Source organism: Lates calcarifer, linkage group LG6 (genome assembly GCF_001640805.2).
Source record: "Lates calcarifer isolate ASB-BC8 linkage group LG6, TLL_Latcal_v3, whole genome shotgun sequence".
Taxonomy (NCBI): Eukaryota; Metazoa; Chordata; class Actinopteri; family Centropomidae; genus Lates; species Lates calcarifer.
The window spans coordinates 21,074,188-21,098,995 of record NC_066838.1 but is presented as its reverse complement, the minus strand read 5'-3'; the positions used below and the strand labels follow the sequence as shown (position 1 = coordinate 21,098,995).

At 38.0% G+C, this 24,808-nt stretch overlaps 1 protein-coding gene and 2 long non-coding RNA genes across 4 annotated transcripts in view; 2 read left to right on the top strand and 1 right to left on the bottom strand.

The window, feature by feature from the left end:
- Positions 1-22,322, bottom strand: part of ccdc187 (coiled-coil domain containing 187) — a 32,140-nt gene extending 9,818 nt beyond the window's left edge. Inside the window, exons 1-5 of one of the 2 annotated variants that reach the window (XM_051071353.1) lie at positions 21,664-22,322; positions 21,229-21,321; positions 15,256-15,318; positions 14,210-14,348; positions 13,915-14,005 (exon numbers count right to left, since the gene is read on the bottom strand). In XM_051071353.1, coding sequence (XP_050927310.1) covers positions 13,915-14,005; positions 14,210-14,348; positions 15,256-15,318; positions 21,229-21,277 — 342 coding nt within the window. In that variant the 5' untranslated portion in view covers positions 21,278-21,321; positions 21,664-22,322. Of the gene's footprint in view, positions 1-13,914; positions 14,006-14,209; positions 14,349-15,255; positions 15,319-17,654; positions 17,765-21,228; positions 21,322-21,663 lie in introns of those variants that run through there. The other variant, XM_051071352.1, reaches the window with a different exon arrangement.
- On the top strand, positions 720-4,520 carry LOC108882157 (uncharacterized). The gene is made up of 4 exons (XR_001960745.2): positions 720-979; positions 1,224-1,603; positions 1,934-1,968; positions 3,834-4,520. It is a non-coding gene; the product is annotated as an uncharacterized LOC108882157 (long non-coding RNA).
- On the top strand, positions 17,780-20,145 carry LOC127142578 (uncharacterized). The gene is made up of 2 exons (XR_007813437.1): positions 17,780-19,096; positions 19,386-20,145. It is a non-coding gene; the product is annotated as an uncharacterized LOC127142578 (long non-coding RNA).
- Positions 22,323-24,808: the final 2,486 nt, after the last annotated feature.

The following is a 24,808-nucleotide window of genomic DNA, read 5'->3' as shown; positions in this document are numbered from 1 at the left end:
AAATATCTTAACTTCAGTTTGATTGTACAGAAATTCTCTCGTGCATGTGCTAGACATACTAGACTACACTGTACAAAACAATGTCAATTCTACAAATAAAATACTGGGTTGAGTTGTTCATAAGTGTGTTAATTTTACCTGTTGGTCAGAGGGTGATTTTAATAATATTTTTACAGCATGTAATAACCAGTCCTACACTTATTTACTTACAACTTACAACTCTACTTACAACACAAAAAGACATTTTAAATATGTGTAAATAAGAAGAAGGTTGAACTTTGAAAAAATGATTCTGTATGTGACCGTCCGTGGTGGAAGAAATACTCAGACTTTTTTTTGTTGTTGGTTCATCAGGAGGTGATGACCGTCAACTGTTCATTTTCTGAAACAGCCCTCTAATGTTTGGAAAATGTTCTGGTTCAGCCGTGATGTTGAATATTCATCTATGTATTCACGGTTAAACTGTGGATGAGGAATAGGTAGTAGTATATTGATCATTTTCCTTTCTGTGTTTCTCTTTGCTTTCCTCCAGGTGTCACCACTTTGTCCACGACATTGTCCACAATCGCAGAGACTTCGTCCATGATCGGAGAGACATTGTTGAGGATAAGGGAGACATCGTCCATGATCAGAGACATTGTCCATGATCACAGAGACCTTGTCAAAGATGCGAGAGACGTTGTCCATGATCAGAGACATTGTCCCATGCTTCGTAGAGACCTTGCGATAGAATCGGCGGAGACGGGGTCACCGATTTGACGGCATTGCCCGCGATCATGGAGACATTGTCCATGATCACAGAGACAGCGTCTATGATCTCAGAGACATCGTCCATGATCACAAAGATATTGTCCATGATCACAGAGACTTTGTCCATAATCTCAGAGACACTGTCTGCGATCACAGAGACGTAGTCCACGATCACAGAGAGTCTTCATACAATGAAGAAGTTCTTTGAGACCAGGACAGAGGCCTCCAGGTAATTCACAAACCGCTTTACATCAACTGTCCAACACAGAGCACTGACATTAAATTGTTTATGTTCAGTATTCAGTATATCAGTATTTCATGTTCTGAAACAACCTTCTAATGTTTGTTAAATGTTCTGTTTCAGCTGTAATGTTGAATATATATCTGAGTTTTCATGGTTAAACTGTTGATGAGGAATAGGTAGTAGTGTATTGATCATTTTCCTTTGTATGTTTCTATTGGATTTCCTCCAGGTGTCACCACTTTGTCCACGACATCGCCCACGATCGCAGAGACTTTGTCCGTGATCGGAGAGACATTGTTGAGGATGAGGGAGACATCGTCCATGATCAGAGACAGTTGTCCATGATAACAGAGACCTTGTTAAAGATGAGAGAGACGTTGTCCATGATCAGAGACATTGTCCCATGCTTTGTAGAGACCTCACCGATTTGACGGCATTGCCCGCGATCATGGAGACATTGTTGATGATCACAGAGACACTGTCTATGATCTCAGAGACATCGTCCATGATCACAGAGACTTTGTCCATAATCTCGGAGACATTGTCCATGATCACAGAAAGTCTTCGAACACTGAAGAAGTTCTTTGAGACCAGGACAGAAGCCTCCAGGTAATTCACAAACCGCTTTACATCAACTGTCCAATACTGAGCACTGACATTAAATTATATATCTTCAGTAATTGATTAAAATTTGTCGTTTTCGTTCAGTATTTGATCTTCAGTCTGAATAGTTTATTTGTCAGAAAATAGACTTAACCCATTAATGAAGTTTATTTAGATAGATCATGGATGTATGTAACAGTTCAAAGGAGGATTTTTAAGTATAAAATCACTGTTACTGTGAGGTTTTGGAAAGATAAAAACCAGTTATGCCTTATTTTTCATTAATGTTGTGTTTGGAAAAACCTGGTATTAACCAAATGTTCTGTGTGTTTTCAGCTGAATTCACGGAACAGAATCCACCAAAGATGAAGGTAAGAAATAATACAACAAACAATTTATTCAGTTATTAATATATGATTAAAATCTAATAATCAAACTAATCTTTAGTACAAAAGTAGTTTGCAGCATTCAATGTAGTTTGCATCAGTAAAAGTTATATGTAAATTTATACTAGTAACTAGTATTATGTAATGATAAAAGTTAACCTATGTCAAAGGTTATATTAAAAGTGTTTTGTCATGTTATAGTAAAGCATCAAAAACCATCATAAAATATCTTAGTATATATGGGGTCAAAAATGGCCAAACAATGTCATAGTATAGTATGGCATCAAAAACCATGAAAAATGTCACAGTATGGCATCAAAAACCATGAAAAAATGTCATAGTATAGTATGGTGTCAAAAATCATCATAAAATTTCATGGTATAGTAAGGCATTAAAATCCATCACAAAATGTCATAGTATAATAAGGCATCAAAAACCATGAAAAAATGTCATAATATAGTAAGGTGTCAAAAACCATGAAAAAATGTCATAGTATAGTATGGTGTCAAAAACCATGAAAAAATGTCATAGTATAGTAAGATGTCAAAAATCATCATAAAATTTCATGGTATAGTAAGGCATTAAAATCCACCATAAAATGTCATAGTATAGTATGGCATCAAAAACCATGAAAAAATGTTAATAGTATAGTAAGGCGTCAAAAACCATCATAAAATGTCTTAGTATATAAGGGGTCAAAAAACGTCATAGTAAAGTATGGCATCAAAAACCATGAAAAAATGTCATAATATAGTAAGGTGTCAAAAATCATGAAAAATGTCATAGTATGTTATGGCTTAAAAAACCATGAAAAAATGTCATAGTATAGTAAGGTGTCAAAAATCATGAAAAATGTCATAGTATGTTATGGCTTAAAAAACCATGAAAAAATGTCATAGTATAGTAAGGTGTCAAAAATCATGAAAAATGTCATAGTATGTATGTAAAAAAAAAAAAAAAGTATAGTAAAAAAACATGAAAAAATGTCATAGTATGTTATGGCTTAAAAAACCATGAAAAAATGTCATAGTATAGTAAGGTGTCAAAAACCATGAAAAAATGTCATAGTATAGTATGGCGTCAAAAACAGTCATGTCAAAAAAGTCATGATAGTAAACATGAAATGTCATAGTATGTCATGGCTTAAAAAACCATGAAAAAATGTCATAGTATAGTAATGTCAAAAAATGTCATAGTATGTATGGCGTTCAAAAAACAGGTCAAAAAATGTCATAGTATACAAACAGTCAAAAATGACCAAAAAATGTTTAATATAACATAAATCTAATATTAAAGTTAAGAGTAAAAGTAACCTGTAATATGAAAGCAATGCATAAGTAATAGTAAAGCAAAATAGAAGTAAAAATGTCACAAAAGTGATTTTGTAATGCAGAAATGACAAATATTCTCTTTCTGATGCTTGCAATTAGTATAATTGAGGCTAAAAATATTCACTTTTAAACAATATTAAACAGACTGACAAAATATTCAGTGTTCAGAAGTATTTATTTGGTAAAGACAATTCTCTCAGTCCTACAACAGCAAAAATTGTAAAGGGCATTATATATACAAGATAAGACATAAAACAATACAATATGGACAGCATAAATAGGACTATGTACACAGTATTAGATTGGATTTGAGTACTGATATTGCACTGTTTGAAATACCAAAATGAATGTATGTGTGTGTCTGTGGAAAACAAAGGTAAGATGGCTACTTTAAATAGTGTCTTTGTTTTAAGCTGCATGTCATAGTAAGGTGTCAAAAAATGTCAAGATAGTATGTTGTAAAAATATTTGGATTTACTGATCAGCTTCTGTGATTAACACATGTTCTTGTCTCTGTAGAAGGAGAAGATGACAGCACCTGAAGACCTGAAGTGAATGAAAGACAACAAAAGTGTTACAGCATTGATAATTAGATAAGACTTCCACCGTCTAACTGCTGTAAACAATGTTGGTTTCCTGTTTGAGTGAAAACAGTTGGTTTTTCTCTACCATCTGTACTGTAGTCATGGGCAAAGACTAATGCGTCCTACTTCAACACCTGTGAGAACATTTAACTGCTTATGATAAAGTATTTAATTAATAATTGTATCAGAAGCAGTTAAATAATCACAAAGATGCTCAGTAGACATATTTATCTTTGGAAAATGTGCTCATAACTACATAAACCCTAACCGGCTCTCCTTGTGGTCAAATGTCTGTCATTATCTTTGCTGTGATTTGTTAAATGTTGTCTGGAATAAAATTTCTCCCCAAACTTTTGAGTTGAATTTCTCTATTTTGAAACTGATGTTATACAAATCATGTTATGCATTTTATTTAAAACATAAAAATATATTATTTTAAGTTTTATATTTATTTTTTGTGGTTTTAAATTATTTTTTTTCTGTTTTAGTAGACTTATTGTACTCAGCTTTTTAATGGGTTTGATACTTGTTTAGATTATTTTTTACAGGTTTTATGCTTAATTCTTAAGCGTATTTTAAATATATATATATATATTTGAAAAGGTTGAATATTTAAAGGTTTTAACCTTACTTATCAAATCTGTTTAAGGTTCTTTTAAGTGTTTTATACTTACTTATTTTAATACATATTTTAAAGATTTTATATTTATTAAAAGGGTTTCTATTCTATTCTAAACTAAGGTTTTATATTTTTAGACTTATTTTTTGCAGTTACATTGAAAAATACGAATGAATGCTAATTAAAAATGCTAAGTTATGACAGCTTAAATGTGTCGCTATTTATTCCAGACGAGGTTTTAAAGTGTCAAACTGCAGCTGAGATAATGACAGACTCAAACTGAAAAGAATAAACTTAACACTGACCTTCTGGAAATGTCTTCAAGTCTGTCTCTTCTCTCTGTGATTTAGTGGTTGAAGTTTGAATCCTGTGGAGAAAAACACAACAAATATTAATATAAAGATGTGACTTCTAACACATCAAACAAAGTGAACGCACAGAGTGTTTTCTGGGTATTGAACTTCAAACTGTCAAAATATAGAGAAGTAAAAGACACTAAATCTACAAAGAAACCAGAGTGTGTTCTGGACTGATCAGAATTAGTCCAAGAGTTAAATTTGCTTTATATACAAAGACAGAAGAAGCTGCTCTGACTGGAGAACTGACTCCACCAGCTCCTGATATTCATACAACAGCAGTGGATGGAAATAGGGTTTTTTTCTCCACGGTCAGTTAAAATTTGAACTAAATTTGGTTGATAAAAGTCAAAATGAAGCAAAATTACTGTTTCTAGCGTGACACTGAACTGAATAAGTTCTTCACATTTTCATGATTTACTGTGCAAATGAGAAAGACCGAGAGATAGAAGGTATGAGAATAAATGAGAGAGCAAGGAAGCGAGAGAGAGAGGGGGAGGGTTTTAGGGGTGGGAATTAGAGTAAAGCGGGGCACACACCAAAAGATAATCAGGCCGATTATCAGCCCAAATCCCCCCTCCCAATCGAAATCAGAAAAGGCCCGATTATAAAGATGATCTTGTCAGATTTTCCTGTGGTGTGGGGTGTGTTAAGAGTGATTTTACCCTCCCTGATAAATATTTAACATGTTCAATATTGGCAATCAGAAATCCTGTTGTGAGGAAAGCCAATCACACACTCTGTGGATTGTCACATGGAACAGGATGATAGCCAATCAGGAAGCAAGCTGACTGATGATGGAAGCACAACAAACAAGAGACATCGTCGTCCGCCATGTTTATTTACTCTAAAGTTGTGAGATTTGGAATTCTGAAAGTCAGGATTCTGGTTGTTGGTGGTTAATCTGTTAATACGTGGTGTGTTGTGTTAGTCGCTTTATGAAAAAAACTGAAATCTGACATTATTTGTCATGTGCGTGGCCTCTCACATTTCCTACATAGGGTAAGATTCTAAAGATCTTTTGGTGTGTGCTAGGCTTCAGGGAGCGAGGGACAGAGATGGACAGGGAGATGGAGAGAGAGAGGGAAAAGATGTTTAAATTCTTCATTATCTTTGAGCTGTTCCTTCATGAACTATGTGAATAAACTTTAATAATATAAGTCTTTTTGTGACTAATCAAACTATTCAGACTTCAGATCAATTACTGAAGATATATAATTTAATGTGAGTTCTCGGTGTTGGACAGTTGATGTAAAGCTGTTTGTGATTTACCTGAAAGCCTCAGTCCTGGTCTCAAAGAACTTCTTCATTTTACGAAGACTCTGTGATTGTAGACGATGTCTCTGAGATTGTGGATGAAATGGTGATACCTGGAGGAAATAAAAAGAGAAATGTACAAAGGAAAATGAGTACTCAGTACTCTTCTACCTATTCCACATTAACATTTTAACTCCAAAACACAGATAAATATTCTACATTACAGCTGAACCAGAACATTTAACTGTCCAGGCTGCAGCAGCTGAACCAGTAAATCTGGAAAACACAAGTACACATTTTAAAAACAAATATCCTCATTAATAAAGAATAGTTCACCTCCAAAACTTGAACAGTGTAGAAGAATACAACGCTGAAAATTTAATACCAGAACCTTGACAATCACACTTTGAGTTTTGAGGTGAATTAATTAATTATGTTACTAGAATATGACTTAATCGATCTCAGAGAGAAAAGCAATTTTTAAAATAGTTTTTATAATAATCTCTAACAGTAATCTCAGCTCTCAGAGGAGCACAGAGATAAAATCTAGTTTTCAAGCCAGTATTTAACACAAAACTGAGCTCAATTAAGTCCCATGTCAATACAAACAAATTTCAAATTAATAATATGCACAACACTGGATTAATGGATAGCCATAGACAAATTACTACCACAAAGAAGCAAAAAACCCTAGCAAAATGGATCACAATGAGATTCTTAACTGCCACACTGAAACACAAAATGACCACAACGAAACATTAAAATGACCTGGAATGGATACAAAACTAAAAAAACTAAAAACTGCTTCACCCAAAGTGTGTGAAGGAGAGGTATCGCAGGTCCTTCCTTCCTGCTGCTGTCAGACAACCAGCACTGCTCCTAGTACACCACATACTCACATGGACCATTTTTCACTAGGTTTCTGCACTTTAATTAATCCAAAACAGCTGCTATCAGTGATTCAATGTGTGCAATTCCATTTTCAAATGTGCAATATCTGTATTTAGTTCATTTTCTGTCTCTATGTATAAAGTCCTGTGTATATTGCTCTTCTGTTAATGTTTTTTATTACATTGTCATGTTTATACTGTTGTGTATATTTTTTGTTTTTCTTGTTTTTATCTTGCCTTTACTTGTGTTTATGTCTTTCTATCTTTTCAATCACGTTATGCTGCTGCAACGATGTAAATTTCCACATTGTGGGACTAATAAAGGATTATCTTATCTTAAGATACAATACGATGCAAAACAATCACAAAGAAGCTGACCATAAGTAGATGTAAAACAGCCAGGTAGAGACACAAAACAATGCAATACCACCACAGATACATACAAAATGATCACATCGATATGATAATCCGCCATAAACTGACTTAAAATGACCAAAATGGAGCACAAAGACAAAGAAGCAGCAGAATGTCTGCAAAGTAATTGTAAGGAGATACAAGCTGAGTTGTAAACAGACAAACTGACTACTAAACAGTTACCACCCTGCACAATGGATGTCAAAGACGCTTTGGTCACAGAAACACAAACACACTTTAACCCACGCGCATAAAAAAGACGCCAAAAAGGAAAACATACCACAATTACATCATTATAATATATGGCTAATGCTAACACTTGACTCTAATGCTAATGCTCGACACTAATGGTAATGCTACCACCCTAGTGTAAAACAGCCAGGTAGAGACGCGAAATGACCACAAATTGTCACAAACCGGTGACAACGACACGATAAACCACTGTAAACGGAGTTAAAACGACCAAGATGGAACACAAAATAACAGAGAGGCGACATGTCGCTACAGTGAACAAAACTGGGATTACAGGCTACTAAGAGCCCACTGTGTCACCAACCGTCCACAACTCATGTCAAGGACACTTCAGTCACCGAAACACAAACGCACTCTTACCCACGCGATATAAACGACTCAAATGGAAATAAACGATATCGCAACAAGGTAATACAAAAGCTAACACTCGCTGCTAATGCTAACGCTCTCTGATAAAGCTAATGCTAACGCTAGCCGCCAACTGTTTGCCTTACCTGCCTCCCGCAGTTGTGTTCAGCGTCCAGCCTCACTGTGTTCGACAGAAAAGCAGCTCCAGAATTTATTTTAGCATCCAGACCTCTTCATTAACGGCAAAAAGCAGCTCCGGGTTCGTTTTAGCATCGAGGTTTCTTCAGTAAGGACATTTTCCCACAGTAGTGACAAACCGAGGCAACTGTCCAAATGTTCGTTTAAATATGTTTTCCGACTTCGTTTCTCCGCCTCTCTGCCCTCCTCCCAGAACTTCATAGCCAATGAGGAGACACGTTGCAGCCAATGGCGACATAAGTCAGCCAACATTGGCAGAAAAACGCTGATTGGCCGACCGATTCTGGTGGGCCTAGCAACCTCCTCTGACTGATCTTAAAATATATCCTGTAAAGATGGAGAGAGGCCTTAAGTATAATAAAATTTGGTGTACACCCTTGCGCCAGACACACCACCAGTACACAAAACCTGAAGATGACACTTCTTTATTTGTGACTATTTTCTGACAAACTGGACATGAGCCACATGCAATCTGTAATAGCCAAAGCAAATGAGCATACTCCTGTAACATATATGTATAGTGTATTTAGCTTCAGTGGCTTTATTGCCCCTGATAATGGGTTTAAGGGTATCAAATATACTTTTTTACTCAGTTAACACTTTTCACTGGCGCCTATGGGTGACGGAGAAGATGATCAGATATTCCCGGGAACTTCAGGTGAAGGTACTGCAAGTCCTGCTTCATCACCATGATCAGCTCCATCACTGATCTTCTACATGATGAGGATTTACCACACTGAGACAGTGAAGCCTTGAATAAATAAACAAATGTGAACAGATTTAATGACAGGTTTAATGAATTTGTATGAACTTGTAATTGTATGTTAAGGTGTTATTTGTTAAAATCTGGATGAGGGATCTTTTATGTTATTTTATTTTTCATCTTTATTTTTCAGTTTCCCCACTGATGGATTGCCACCTTAGCATGGTCAGGGGGTTTGCTTGCCTCAGTACCCTATGAGCTATTCCTGCAGAAGCTGTCATAGGCAAAAATGCCCTCCACAAAATGTGTAAACTCGCTCTCCATTTGTTAGAAGCCCGGTTGTGGACATAATGGAAAGACTGGAACGAAATGATTCCACAGAGCTATAAAAATATCTATTGATCTTTATTATTTGTCACTTTATTGTAAACTCGGTCCTTGTCGGGATCCTCCAGAAATGATGACGCTAATTTTCCAGTGATCTGCTTGGTTAGTAGTTGAGCTGTTGACAGGTTATAATCTGATGCTCTGAAGTTAACCTGCCCTGGAGCACAAAATCTCAACTTTGGGAAACACATCATCCCAAAACTCTTTCAACAAAAATGTTGTTATAGTTCCACACCATAAAGTCTAAACACTCAGCATCCTCAGTGTGAGGCTGTCCTTGGATATGGAAGTAGTGAGCATGGCTCCTTTCTGGTGAAACATCATCTCCATCGTTGATGAGGTAGAATCTCTTGTCTCCAGCACACAGGTGCAGATTAATCTCATCTTTGCAGCGTGGACACTAAAAGTCACAATGAAAAGAACATGTAAACAACAGACTGGAGGATCATTTTGTCTGACTTTTCATGTAATTCACTATTCTGAACTAGACACTAGACATCCAACACTGCTCTAACCCTAACCCTAACTGAGAATGAGAAGGGGAGAAGACATTAAAGCCAATACTAGCAGTCTAGCACACCAAAGCGTCTACTGTTCTGTGGGCTCACCATGGCTATGGGAGGGAGAGAAAATATAAATTTTGTGACAGGAGTCATAGAAAATGTAAAATTAACAAGTGTGGGTTATTGTTTTTTGTTTACAATATAATGTTCCTTACAATATCATGATAAAGCAAGGCAATAAGAAGGGAAAACACTTTAGCATTTTGGATGATGGCATGATGAATTCTTTTGAGGACTAGCTTTGTAGTATTTGTAAAGATGGGTGCTCTCTTAAGAGCATTGTTGGCTTTGCAACTGGCAGTAACCTTTATTAAGGAATGAAGGAAAGAGATATTCTATATCAAATATTAAGACCTATTTCCTCCTTAACATAAATTACATGCATGCAGTTAAATGTGATTAAATACAGCTAGATAACAAGAGCAGAATCAAATAAACGTAACGTTTCTTAGAAGCAGTTTTATAAAGCTTTAAAAGTTTGGACAAAAATTAAGTAACAATCAAAATGCTGATGAAACTTATTAGATATTTAGATTAGACTAATTGTTGATAGAGTAATTTCAATAACAGACAGCTGATTAACTTAGCTCTAGGTCTAGTTGTGCTATTGCATTTCACATGAACTTACCTCAAGTAGTTGCAGCAATCAGGAACAACGTGAGCGAAGAGGCTGAATTGCATAGGTAGGGTAGAAGCTGGTAAAATAAGGCTTCTTCAAAATGTATTATTCCAAGGGATATATTATCATTACCTATAAGTTCACGGCTCAATGGAAGTGAAGGACATAGCCACAAAGAAAACATTAAGAAGGTGCTCAATGGCCAAAAAAGTTCTGCAAGCTTCTTTCTCTTCTTTCTGGTGTTTATTGGTGGTTACCACCACCAACTGTCATAGAGAGTGGATCAAAATGTCTATTAAGTACTCGACCCTCCCACCACTACCAGTCTCCTCTCGTATCCTAAATTAACAAAATTAGGTAAGAGACTTGTTAAATGTTGGACAATATAGGCTATCCTTCAAACATACAGAGATTTGTGGGTTGCCCTCAACAAATGAAACAATAAAATTTTTATCTTATGATTATTAGGTTAGGCTAGAATGCTAGTTTAGCTGAAGCATGCAAAATAAGCTAACAAACAAATCAGGTTTTGATTTAAAGCACATATTAACAACAGAAAAAACTGCATGGACACATTAAATGCACATTAAATATAATAAATGTGTTGATCATTTAAGCAGCAATTAGCAGTTACCAAATGTTTGCCAGTTTTTGTTAGCTCAATGTGGAGGAGCTAATTAACCCACCTGCACCTTTAAAAACACAACCCCCCATAAAACTTCCTCTACTGCCCTCCCATCCTACCCCACCCCCTCTTCTATGTCCTGTCGTGAACCTCCAGTCGACTCAAAGGCCACTTTACCCTGAGAGCTACAGGAATTCTTTTGTTTTCTGAGACCTTTCAGACTTTCTACTGGCTTTCTTACTCCTTGAAACAGACCTTTTTAAAAAAAGGTTTCCCTAGAGCTTTGAAGTCTTCACATTGGGTGCTGAATCTTGTCCAAAGGATCAAACCAACAACCTCAAAACCTCTGAAAATGTTATTTCCCCATTAAGCCACTGGGTCACAAAGGTTTGGAACTGTCATTGTTCAGCTGAGAGAAGGCAGTATCGTTTCTCAGAATTATTCAGTGTTTGTTGTGGGTGTTAGGCTTTCTCAAAAAATTATTTGCAGAGCTTTCCAGCTTTTTTTCTGGGTTGAAATTCACTGACTTTTTCTGAACTGAATGGTCATTCAGTGAGTATTTAAGTATTCTGTCAATTTACTCTTCCCAAGGCTAAGAATGAACTTTCACAAATGTTAACACTAAAATTTGGAAAAATTGGAAAATATGAGTAGAAAAGTTTTTTGATGAACTGAGTTGCATAATAATATACCATTTGGGGTAGAACTCTTAATATTACAGGTCCAGTATTTTTGGAATTTATGAATTAAATTTCCAAGGATATTGGAGACACAATGTAAAGAATTATTTCTATGCCCCAACTTTAAATCAAACTTTCAATGCAGTTAGATCAACATCAGCTGTTTTGACTAAACACTGCACTTAGATTATGTTTTACTTAACATGTCTCTTCCTGAAACTGCACAGTTGAGGTTTTACACATGTTGAGTATACAGTATCCAGTGAGACTAAATGTGCACACATGAGTGCATTTAGTATGAGGAGGTTGATGGTCCATGTCTGGAATCAACCACCACAAAAATTGCTTGAGCCATTATCCATATGGGCAGCTGACAGGTTGTGTCTCTGTTACAGCTGACTTTGCTCATACAGTCCTCTTACAGCAACTGTGGATACATAAGAGGCTCAGAGCAGCACTTTGCAGCAACTGCCATTCATTACGGACTCAGTTAGTCCTAAGAGAGAGCAAAGTGAACCATATGATACTCCCTCACCTGCTGGTAACAGGGAGATAATTAAATTATATACAAGTGTGTCCCGTGTGTAGTCTATGAGTCCCTGTACTGAATGTGCTTTCATTAACTTTAAGGGTGATGCTGGTGCTATTTTAAGTTTGTGCCAACTGCCAAGGTTGCCCCTCTAGATTACGCCTAGTTTTTTCTGCACACAGTGCTGTACTTTTAGATACAATCATTAATCTACTTCCACAAGCAACAATTTTCTTTGGCACAAAGGATGTTTCACATTCCTGTTAGGGGAATTAACACTGTCAACTGTGTCTCAAACTAGGTATTGGTTTGACAAGGGACCTTTTGATCAAATTCGTTACCACTGGAGCCAGAGTAACTGTCATTAATTTGAGCTAACCACAGCCATTTTGTGAGGGAAACTGCCAACTTGTAACAGTCAACTTCTTCACTTAATTGTCATGCCTACAGGGAATATTTTACACTATAGATATATATCTTGATCCATGTTTATGCTTTATTACTGCATTCTGCCAAAGTTCAACTTGCTCTGCTCTGGTTACTGACAGCAACTTGACACCCACGGGAAAGGATTTGTTCCTCTTTCAGGAGCTAATCCCTCAAAATATTTTCCTTTGAAAAAATTTCCTGTCACGTCTGAGTCTTCTTATTACTTGGGACAATGTTCAGTTTTGAGCTAAACTTAACATTACAGAGTTTTAAATTTAGAAATGACAAAAGGAGCGACAAGTAAAGGAACACAGATTTTCAACCTTGTTTCCATCTTTCAATCATCCGAGGTGCATGTATATATTTTCCACAATGCTCTCTATACTGCTATAGCCAACTGTCGCATAGAACAACAGAAACATTAAATATAAAGATTTGTTCTGTATGTTGTGGCTACACTTGGTGCTAATAGTAGATAGTAAGCACAGCTATGGGGAATGTTTGCTGATTCACCAGCCCTTTTCATCAATACAAAAGCTGCTACTGTTGTTGTGCACTGTAAAAGAGGTTCCAATGCATACAGAGTTTGAACAATGCATGCACAGGTTGATTCATGATAGCATGGGCAAAGAAAAGTGGTAAAAACTGAATATATCATTTTACATTGGATAAACGCTTCACTGAAGCTTCATTTATCTGGCATGCTTTCAGCATGCCAAGTATAAGGTCGATTCATTCAGAGCTAAGTAAATAATAGTACGCTGTGTCTAGAAACCTGCTGACTGAGTGATAATGGCTTTATGCAGACACTGATGGATGCAGATTTCAAAATTCAAAAGATTTCTCATACTGAAGTGGGTGATAGCTAAATAACTGATGAGTAGGTACAGATTCAGGTGATCAGAATTAACCTTTACCTAACCTCTGAGCATTTCAACTTAAAAACTTGTGTAAATATGACTGGTACATGTATCCACTGTAGTAAGGATGTTAATCCAAGTTCCTCTGTCGATTAATTAGTTTAAATGAACCATATGACCACAATTGATTGTGAAATGTTCTTCTAAAAACATTACAAAAAAATGTAGACTAGATGCAGACAGAATAAGATCATTAGTTTTCTCATACTGTCTAGGCTTATGCTCACCTCATCATCCTGCTCCCTCCTTTGGGCCTCCTCAGCACACCGCTGGATCTCCTCCTGAATTACACGGGCATACTCAAAGTCTTCCTCTTCTCTTCAGGACAGTGAGAGAAGAAAAGAACTTCTGATACACGACGCCACAAATGCTCACAGCAGACTTTTAGCATTTACTTGCTACAATTAACAACATTAAGAATATAAATCTACATAGAAAATCCACATTCAGTAGAGGTATATAAGTATTTGTGGAGCATTATGAGCAGTGTTACAATGTGTTTGGGGTGGAGGGGTCACCTACAGTTGTCTGGAAGCCTGTCTGAGGACGGCGTTCTGCTGGGCCCGCTGCTCCTCCTCCTCATCCTGCAGCCTCTTGGCTACACGGATGTCATTCTGCACTAGCTGGTTCTTCTGGATGTTGGTTGTATAGTATTGCTCGACTGGGAGAGCAAGGCAGAGAAAAAGGCAGTGGGTGTGCTAATATTAAATGTGTAGCAGTGAAGGACCATGTGTGATCTAGATTATAGTAATTACTATACTATTTCTATTCTAAATCTGTTGATTTTTTGAGCATTCATGAGCGCTGTGCAGTTTATTTTAAACATGCTTTGTGGTATGCAAGACCAGTGTATTTTTGAAGAATACTAAAAAAAGACACCAAATTATATGTGTTATACTTTGTTTATGGGGCAAAGATGCAAAGACATACTACAACAATGACTGTTAGTTCAAGTTCAATGTCACTACCTTAGGTTTCCAAGTCTGCCTTGCTAAGAGAATTATACAACATGTTACTGGAATAATAACTCTGCTATTTTTATACTTGGGCCTTATTTTTTGCTTTTGTTTTTGAGTATAACTGATTGATATGGACGGAAGTATTTGGAATTGGTGCTGTATTGAGCAAGAAGAGTATACTCAGCAACAGCTAACAGCTGCTGAAATGTAATCCAATGGGCAATTGTCTACGTCAAAGAACATCCACTAAAGTGCTTCACCACTGACAGGCTTAGACTGTTATTATAACGGTTTGAGGTTGCTGGATATAACATTCTTGCTCAATAGTATACCGATTCCAAAGATTTCTGTCCCTATCAATCATTTACACCCAAAAATATGAGGAAAAAGGTTACAAAACACTGGAACACTGGAGTATGTTTTATTGTAAATCTGTGATTATTATTGTTTAAGTATGGTTATTAGCTAAATTCTTTAACAAGATAACTAAAGATGGGGCCCCACAACACAGAGGGTGGTGACTCAGTGAGACAGACTGGAGAACAGCCCACATAATATAAATTACTACACGTTTGTAGTGTGCAGCTGTGCTGCTGTCATTGTACTTACTCTCCTGCTCCTGCAGGTTGTGTGCCAACACTCCATCCTCCAGGACAGCAAAACACTGGCATACTGAAACAATAGAGGACAGCAGCACTTCACTATCATACAAAAGGTTACAATGTGTTCAAATGAATGGTGGGTGGATACATATGTTTAATAAACTGAGCAGAACAGAAAAACAATCTTGAATGGCCCTTTATGGCTCCACATAGAACAGGAGCTGAGCCTGAGACAATGTTGCAAAGCTTTTGGATCAGCAGAAACAATAGGATACGAGTACTGTGTGTTATGATGACTGTTGATACGACACAGACAAAGGCAGAGGAGTATCCCTTAAAAGAAAAAAGCAACCACTCACCACTTTGGCATGAATTCACTGTTAATATATAAAAATTGAATTGAAATTAAAAAAGGGATCTCATAAAACCTCCATTATACCAGTAGCCACAATTATTACTCTCATCACAAAGTTCCTGAGTTCAGTAGCTGCAACAGGTCAAGCTCAGTCTAGCAAAAGCAATAACTTGATTCGAGTGTGTATGTGTTTGTGTGTGCAAGAGTGTCACTGTGTGTGCCTATACACGCATGCACAATTTATATACACGTCAGTACAAAGATAAAGGTGTTGTTATATTTAAATGTGTTGTTGAAAGGATGAGGCAGATCCACGTTTTTCTTTTACTTATGTGCTCACTATGACTACCAAATGAAGATGCAAAGTTTAGGAACTACCACCTGCAGTCATTTAAACTAGGAAGCCAGTGCAGATGGTACAAATGTATGTTGAGTGAACTCAGTAAGGCTGTCGTAAATCCAAAGGCTTTGGCAAAGAGCTCTCCATACACCGGCTCTGTCTGGTTCTCTATATCAAGTCATTCTGTTTTACCAATCCCATCATCTCATAGTCTGGCCACCTGCTGCTTGTTATAGTAATATAACATATCGGTCTCATGTCCCACTGAGCCTTGACTTTTTTCGTCAGAAAGCTAAAAAAGACAGGGACTTGGATGAAAACACAAGGGCTTAAGAAACAGTTATGTATTTATGCAAAGAAAGTCTTCTCAAGTGTGCATCAAACAAAGAGACAGTCAACAAGAGACACCATCAACTGCTCTGTTTTGTGCAGTTTAAAAGTTTAAAACTTCAATCATAAGGTGATGAATACAAACATTTTTGCATTACACTGTGATCTGTACACTGGTTTTAATAGTGTTAGCATTTGTGGACTGTTACTCTCATCTAAACATGCCAAGTGTTTACAGTAGTCTTTAATGAGCCACTATAGCCTCTGTGTGCTGTAGCCCATGTGTGTTTAAAGTCTGTCAAACAAACTCAAAAGTTGCTCAAGAGAAAATAAACACAGACAGCAGCTGTTTTCTCCACTTCCTTGATCTCCACAGACACATAGCTCACTGTGAATAGACAAAACTGCTTCGCTATCGTTCTGATTTTCATCAGGGAACCCATAACGGCTGTTGTTTCCAACGATGTAGCTTTCACATACCAAGAGAAGGAAAGGAGACAGTGTTTAAGAAGAGTTTTAGCTCACTGCACAGGGAAAAGCCTGAAGCCAGAGTCAGAGCCAGAGGCAGGGCCAATTAAAAACACCTGTCCTGCTATTAATCCCCCCACTGAGCCTATCAGAGCAGGCTGTTTCCCCTCTGTGGACACAACAACTACATTTACATCCATGCACTTAATGCTTGGGATACTCATGTATCCAGCTTATGAGCTGACACACTTAAATACCATATGTTATTTATAATTGCCTGCTTAACCCAGCTATAGGAAACCTGGATACGCTTTATACTGCTGCAACACCTTGAGCTATTTAAATGCCTGAAACATAAATGTTAGAAAGAGGGTAATTCTATATGATCAGGAACACTGTCCCAGGAAAAAACACAAAGTATATGCACTTAGTAGCTGCTATTATGCACACTTGTACAATTTAATGCAACCCAGTATATATCCATCCAATACTTTTATGATGTCTTAAAGTTTTTAACATTGACAGTTGAATTTACATATCTTTGACAATGGCAACAAAAACTGATCATTGGGAGCTTTGTAAAGATAGAATTTTGGCAGAGCTGTTGTACTGAATTGTAATAGATTGTAGAGATGTACCTAAAGTGGCCACTTCATCTAACAGCAGGTTAGTCATTAAAAGCTGTGTAAAAACAGTGAATCCCAAACAGGACTTCTGAGGTGCAAATAAGATCCAGTATCTGTAATACTGTGCATGGAAACCTGTCTGTCACTGTGAGCAGTGTCAACACAAGAGAGATGTCAAAGCAAAGACATTCATTCTCAGTTTGTTTGCGTAAGGTCTCAATGGTACAAATCTAAAACAAAGAAGTGTAAGAACAGGTGATGAGCAAAGATCCTGGAAGTTTACTTACTAGCAGGTGATGCACTGGATGGTGTCGTGGATGATGAGAACAAATGGGCCTTGAGATTCATTGTAAGAATGATACTTTGAGCTTACAGTCCACAGGGCAGTTGTGACCATCTGTGTGTGAAAACACACTAAACATCAAGCATTCAACCCTTTCCAGACTTTAAGAACGCTTCTCTGGGTTTGTTCTCTAGATAAGTTCTCCAAAGACACATTTGTTACATACTGACCTGGCATTCCTTGATTCCTATCTTGTCACTATTTTCACATTCATGCTCTAAATGTACAAAGCCCTCATCTCTTTCATTATTGCTGAACCTTCCCCTGAACCACTAGAGCCTGCTCTAACAATGCAATGTTAAATTTCAACATTTACAGAATTAGTTCTGAGTTGATATAACTGAGGATGTCTCCTCTTTGTCCCAGTCTGTAAACAGGGAAGTGAGAAAAACATGACATGGTTGTGGTTAAACTCTTTCTTTTAAATTCACTTCTCTAAATCCTCAAAATGGAAAAAATGTTCCTGCTGAGAATAAATCTCTGGGTATGTTTCCATTTATTGGGCTCAACAGTCAAAGTTCATGGAAATCACCCTGACAGCACTAAGCCATGAAAAGGGTCTGTTTACACCATAAATGACCCTGTACGTCTGCACTGAGAGTTAACCCATACCAAGGCAGACATGCTTTACCACTTACACCTGTCGTGGAGCTTAAGAGACTATCCACTAAATGGATCTTCAACCTGCCCTTATGTGTCCAGTCTGTCAATGAGGACGGCTTATGTCAAACGCTTGGTTTTAATCCAACAGGACAAAACATGAGCTTCCTTCAGAAAGGAAGAATGGAAAAAAAGGAAAGGAAGGAAAGATGGAGGAAAATGACAGTGTAGTCTGTATGAATGTGTGCATGCGTGTGTGTGGGTGTGTCTGCATTGCGGGTTAACTTGTTTTTCCAAACTCCTTTAAACTACATTACATTTCTAGGGGGAGGGACTAGAAGGAGACTGTGTTGTTTTGATTGCTAAACAGGTTTTGAGAGACACAGGGTGTGAGGCATTCAGGGCCAACAGGAAAAACATATGTGCAGTGTGAGTAAAGGCGCAGTGTATTTTCATAATCTTACAGACTCCTGCTTTAAGCTTCTTAATAGGAAGGCCCTGTGTCTTCTTTCTAAGAGGATAGTAAATCAAAGATCCAGCAGACAAGAGAAATTGGCTGTGGCATCTGCAGACCAGGGGCTAAGGTAGGATTGTCTGAGAAAGAGTGCAGAGCAGCAAGAATGAGTAGATAAGATTTAAAAATATTAGCAGCCACCCACTGCATAGCACAGTACATTTTCCAGCAGTGTGTGCATACTGGCTCTGCAGTGAGATTGGGAGAAGGGGATATTACAAAGCAGGAAACCACGACCTGTATGACCTCAAAGCCTAAACAGCCAAAACAAAGTGAGTTATCTCCTACTTTAAATGCCTCCTCTCTCTTACAAATATTACTCATTACTGGTGGTTTTAAAAAAAGAAAAGAAAGAAAAATCATGTGTGACTGTTCTTTTCCTTTCTGCTGATGTAACCAAATCTCATAGGTGAATGCATGCACTTTGTCTCTTTGTAGAACAGCTGAAAAACTCCCACCAACATTAGAGAACTAACATCTAATCGTCTAAAACAAAACTATGCAGCGCAAGGCAGCAGCCGATCAAACACTGACAAAGATATTTCTTTTTTATCTTCGCAGCCACTTGGGTAGCAGCAGTGGCAAGTGCCTGCCAAACAAAGAAACTGGCGAAAGGAGATGACAAGGGGTCTATTTTCAGCCAAAATCCCCCACCGACCGCCCACGTGCTCTTTCTCCCTCACTCTCTCGCTCGCTCTCTCCTCCTCCTCCTCCCTGGTCTGTTCTGTTCTGCTTTTTTTGCACAAAATTTCACCATGAAGTGTCTGTCCATCCTTACAGCTCTTTGTGTTGTGTTATGAACTAGGCGGAAAACAAAGAGAGGTGAGGGGTAATGGGACTCTGGGTCAGTTGGTGAGAGTGAAATTTGGAACAAGGGGGGAGGTATGGAGGCGGGGGAATTCCTCTGGGAGCTGCATTCCCTCGGCACATCAGGCTATATCAGGAGCAACCAGAGGAGGGCCCAAACAGGAACTGATAAGGGGGGGCAGTGAAAACAAAGAAAAGTTGACTTGGCCGAGACTCTCGGATGGGGAGGAAAATGAAGAAGTGGAACACGGGGAGCTACAGCTCTTGGGGAAATTGAAGCATAAACACCCACAGTGGGACGCTCAGTAAACAACCCCAGTCCCAACAGAGAGGGACAACAGCACAGTTTGACAAATTTGTCTGGTGAAAACAGATGATGAGTGGAAAAAAAATTACACTGACCAGACATCTGATTTACATACTGCGAATGTCTGAATGAGCAGTTTATAGCTGCTATTACTGCCTTTGTTTGTGCACTGGGCCCTGCTCAATAAAGCATGAAAATGCAAAGCTGCACAGTGTGCCCTTTGTGTGTGGAAACAAGAGTGCAGTGCTGAATTATCTCCCTTGATAAAAGACATGGAGACCTATTTCCATCCTATTCATTAGTGTGGACATGCCGAAGACTGAGCCAACGGTCTACACCCAGACTGCAGCTTACGCATTCCTTACCTGTGAATGTTTTCATAGTTATGTGCAAACAGCTAAAACTAATTTGGAGTTGTGTTTTTGTAAAAATCTGACAATACTGTAACTGTGTGTGTGAATTTTTCCTGATAAAACAGCTGGATTTTTCTCACCAGCAGGACTTAGCATATGGTTCTTGACTAAAAATAAATCTTACAACTTGCAAGACAGTCAAGTCATATTGATAGTCTATAGCCAAGAGGAGACCAAATGTATCCCATTCTGGTTTATGAATTAAAGTTTCTTCGAAAATGAATTTAAATTAGCCATTTAAATTGAATATCAATATATTTTTTTGTGTTGCAAGTAAGAATGTTTCAACTTTGTGGTACAAGCCTTCATCTCAAGTGATAGCACTTTGTTCCCCCAGAAATCACATATCACAAAAAGCAATCTCATTCCTTCCTCTTGTCATCTCTGTATGTCTGTATGGCTGATCCTGAGTCTGCTGCATGTAGTCAAAACATCTTCTCTTGCAAGCCACTTCTTATCTGAGCTGGACAATTGTACTGATGCCATGGAACTCAAACAGAGAAACACAAGGTCAGAAGCCAAAGCTGCCATTTGGTACCAAAGCCAGTTATTCATTACACAAAAACAAGATACAAAGTTGTCATATATCTAATTGTCACAAGTGTGCAGGAGACGAGTGGCCTAGTCTGTCTTTCATATCCGCTGCATTTAAGTGTCCATGGATTAAACACTGAATCCCCACTGGCTCCATGTCTGCAGTTCAGTAGCTGACCCTGACCTCTCACCTCCCCCTGTGGAGGGACTAAACAAAAACAACTTTTCCCCAAACCAGACCATGAAGCGTGGCACATACCGCACATAGTTTTTAACATACTCTGTGGGATGCATGGGTAACTGGATGGTAGTCCTGGGCCAATTTTGGATTGAGTGTTCTTACCTTCTTGGACACGTGGAAGGTTGGACTGGTCAATCTCCAGCTCTGCCATCACTGTCCCTGTGCTGTCACTGCTTCATGGTGATAGAGAAGACCCTGACACCAGAAAGGGATTTTTGAGAGTTATTATCAAAAGTGGTAGAGACATTTTGTGAGCACTGATGTCTCTGAAACAAATTGCTGGTTATCCTCATTCATGCACAAAAGTGAACTACTCACTTACAAACTCTCAACAAGCTGAAACCAGTGACAGCTTACACTAATAACACAGCTAGCACGAGCAGTGCTGCTGTTAACATCGACCACAGACCGCAGTATAACGTAAACTGTGTATACATTAGAGCAGGCCACTTCTGTTTGACGAGCAAAGTAAAAATAATCACCAGCCAAACATTCAAACAGACCGTATCCCAAACAGCCATTGTTTTTATCACCTACCTGTTCCCACCACGCTGCCCACACAGGTTCCAGTGTTGTGTTATACACACATACACACAACAGCCCCTATTCAACAAGTACCGTAAACATGACAGTATTGTCAACTTTGGAGTCGTCCGCTCAGTCGCACTTTCCCTCTCCCTCACTTCCTCCCCTGTGTTTCTATCCAAAAATGTCACGAGCGTGCTTGACCGCTTCTAATGCCTGTACTTTTTGGTGCGAATTTTAAGCGACACCGACGTTTGTTGTTCATCAAATGAAACAAAAGACCCGTCGACTCGTAATGCGAAGCCAGGGCGGACAAACTTAGCCCACAGTCTGTCGCTCCGGCTGCTTCTTCACAGGTCCTGTTCGCCTCGGCAGCAGTGAGTGGGGGCGGTTAACGGCTGCTGCCTTCAGGTGCCCCCTTGAAGCTCAGACTTATCTCTGCCAAAGTTAATTCACGAGTCACGATGTGTTCATCAATAAAAACAGCTATTAGCGGTTTTAGCTAGCTGTTTAATCCACATATGAAGAGCCAGAGATTTCTTAAATAATTTGGAGTGTATTACAGATTTAGTAATTCTGAGAAACTGCTGGTGAGGCAGTTAATCTGGGTAAAAAGATCAGTCAACTCGGCCCAAAAGGTCACTCAATGGATTAAGCAGCGCAAAGAGATGAGACGCACGTAAGCAGATAACAACACACTAGGAAACTTTGCCTTTCACCTTCAGCTGGTGACACCCATCCATATAATTTTACAACCCGGATATCATAGGGGGCATACCTACGTACTCACTTACGTGTGCGCTGAGTTGCAATTTGTCCAACAGTTAGTGAAGGCAGCACTTAACCAGCCACAGCTTCCAGTCACTCAAAACTGATAACTGAAACCTATTTCTTAAGCAATAACCGAATAAAGATGTAAAAGAGTTCAAAGATAATTTGGAGAAACTGCTTGGTACCATATTGGCAGCTCTTTAAAAGTCTTTAAGTACAATCTGATATTGGGATAAAAAAAAAAAATAACAAAAGCAAAAAACAGTTGACTGATTACTCAAGACAAGGATCTAAAACAGTCATTACCCACAATTTATGCAGTGTGCAGCTAAATCACAGAGATGGAGCTGGAACTTACTGATTAATTCAGATAAGAAGAAACTTTCCTGCTCACATGTCAAAAACTATATCAAAAAGTCTCATTCCTGAGCAGGATAATATGCTGATTTTCAAACTTGGCTCAGAGATGTCAGTAATGATGAGAATAGGCTATACAGACTGACTTTTGGTTTTGAAGCCTACAGGTTTTGTGGCAGATGCAATTTGCACCCTGTCAGTCTGAGATTCTTTGAAGACTGATAAGATGACAGAGGAACAAGGTCATCTGTTTCAGAGGATTTGTTCCCCCCTCTGAGCCACACTGACGCATTCACATTGCAGGCTAATTTGTGGAGAATGTCTAAAAATGTCAGACTGAACTGGTTATTGTGGGGTTTTTTTTTCAACTTAATGTTGCCCTCTGCTGGCTGTGTTTATGTCAGGATATTGTAAATAAGTAAAAAAAAACCTGTCAGGTCACATAGCTGAAAATGACTGTTAGACATGCTTGGGTGATTACAGTTTGTTGTGAAGTGAAGGTTTGGGATGCATGACTGTCACAAGGTTTAGACTATGTTTAAGTCAGATGTTTCCAGTGATAAATTCCAGCCAAACAGTGTAAAGGTGAAATCAAAAGTTGTTAAATAAGATACCATACCTCCAGGATCATGTATTGTGTGTATACAAGGCTATTCCAGGGGTGAAGTATATCACATTGCTAATGTACACATTACATAAGATGTGATACTTCTACAATTTGCAAAATGTTTAAAATGTACTTCTCTTAAAGTCTAGATTAAATGTATATTCACATGCTTTTGTGTACAGTGAAGCAGTTTTTGGTTGTTGTCCCATTCTAATGTTATTCTAATGGAAGTGATGGAAAAAAAACCACAGCCTTTGTGTTTGATAGTGACTTCCAAAGTTCAGCTGAAGCTAATATGAGGCTTCAACAATTCAATCAAATGGGTGTCTTCCAAACTTACAGTATTTGTAGTGATAAGTTCCTTTTTTGTTTTTCCCTGGAGGAAAATTTATAACTTTGGAAGACATCCACTTGATTTGGCTAATTCAGACAGCTGAAACCTTTAAATTAGCTTCAACTGAACAACCTAAGCGTAGTCTACATTTTACACAGAAGGACTGTGGATTTTGTTCCCCATCACTTACATCTCAAATGCATAGGTAGGGACCTCTTCTTGGGTCAGTGTTGACAAGACAAGCGCAGAGACTTGCATTCACTCAAGTACATTTAAGGGGAAAGTATTTTTCTTTTTGCTTTGGTACATTTGTCTGACAGCTTCAGTTTTTTATGTTGAGATTTTATCCTGTTTTTGGCAAAACAAAAGATACACTCACATAATACAATGCGTTTCTATGTTTTTAACCACCCACCAGGTGAGATCTAGTCAGACCAAGCAAGGCTTTGGCAAACAGACACAAACAACAATAAAATACTGCTTGACGATTTACTTAAAGGAAACATATTAATTTATTTCAGAAAAGGATTAAATCCATGTTTTTTAGAATTGAGTTCAGCCACTAAATTTTGTTTATGGTGAATGATTATGTTGTCTACTACCATATACTGTATGTAACACCATGATAGATGCTGCTATTCATGTTTTTTTTAAACTGTTGTAGCAGTTCTCAAACTCAGCAACATACTGATCCTCATCATGTAGTATGTGTCCATTTGTTTGTTAAAAGCACCTGTGCCTTGAGGAAATTCTAGATTCCTCATGAATTGTAAAGTAGGCCCCATTTATAGCTGGATAAACCTTAAGTACGGAAGGGACAACATTTATTTTAGAGGCTGGAACAACCTGGGATTGGCAGCAGGGGCCTTGACTAATACAGAATATAAATCTTAATAGCTTTTCATGATATACAGCATCACCTAATGGAGCGTCTGGCCTTCTGACCATAAAATTAAATGTCACTGTCGCTTCGTCAACCCTCATTATCATACAAGAGACTGAACACTGACGTCATACTTCTAATAAATATACAAATTACATACAGAGGTGCAAAATGTGACTTTGTAAATAGCTGTCTCCACCTGTCC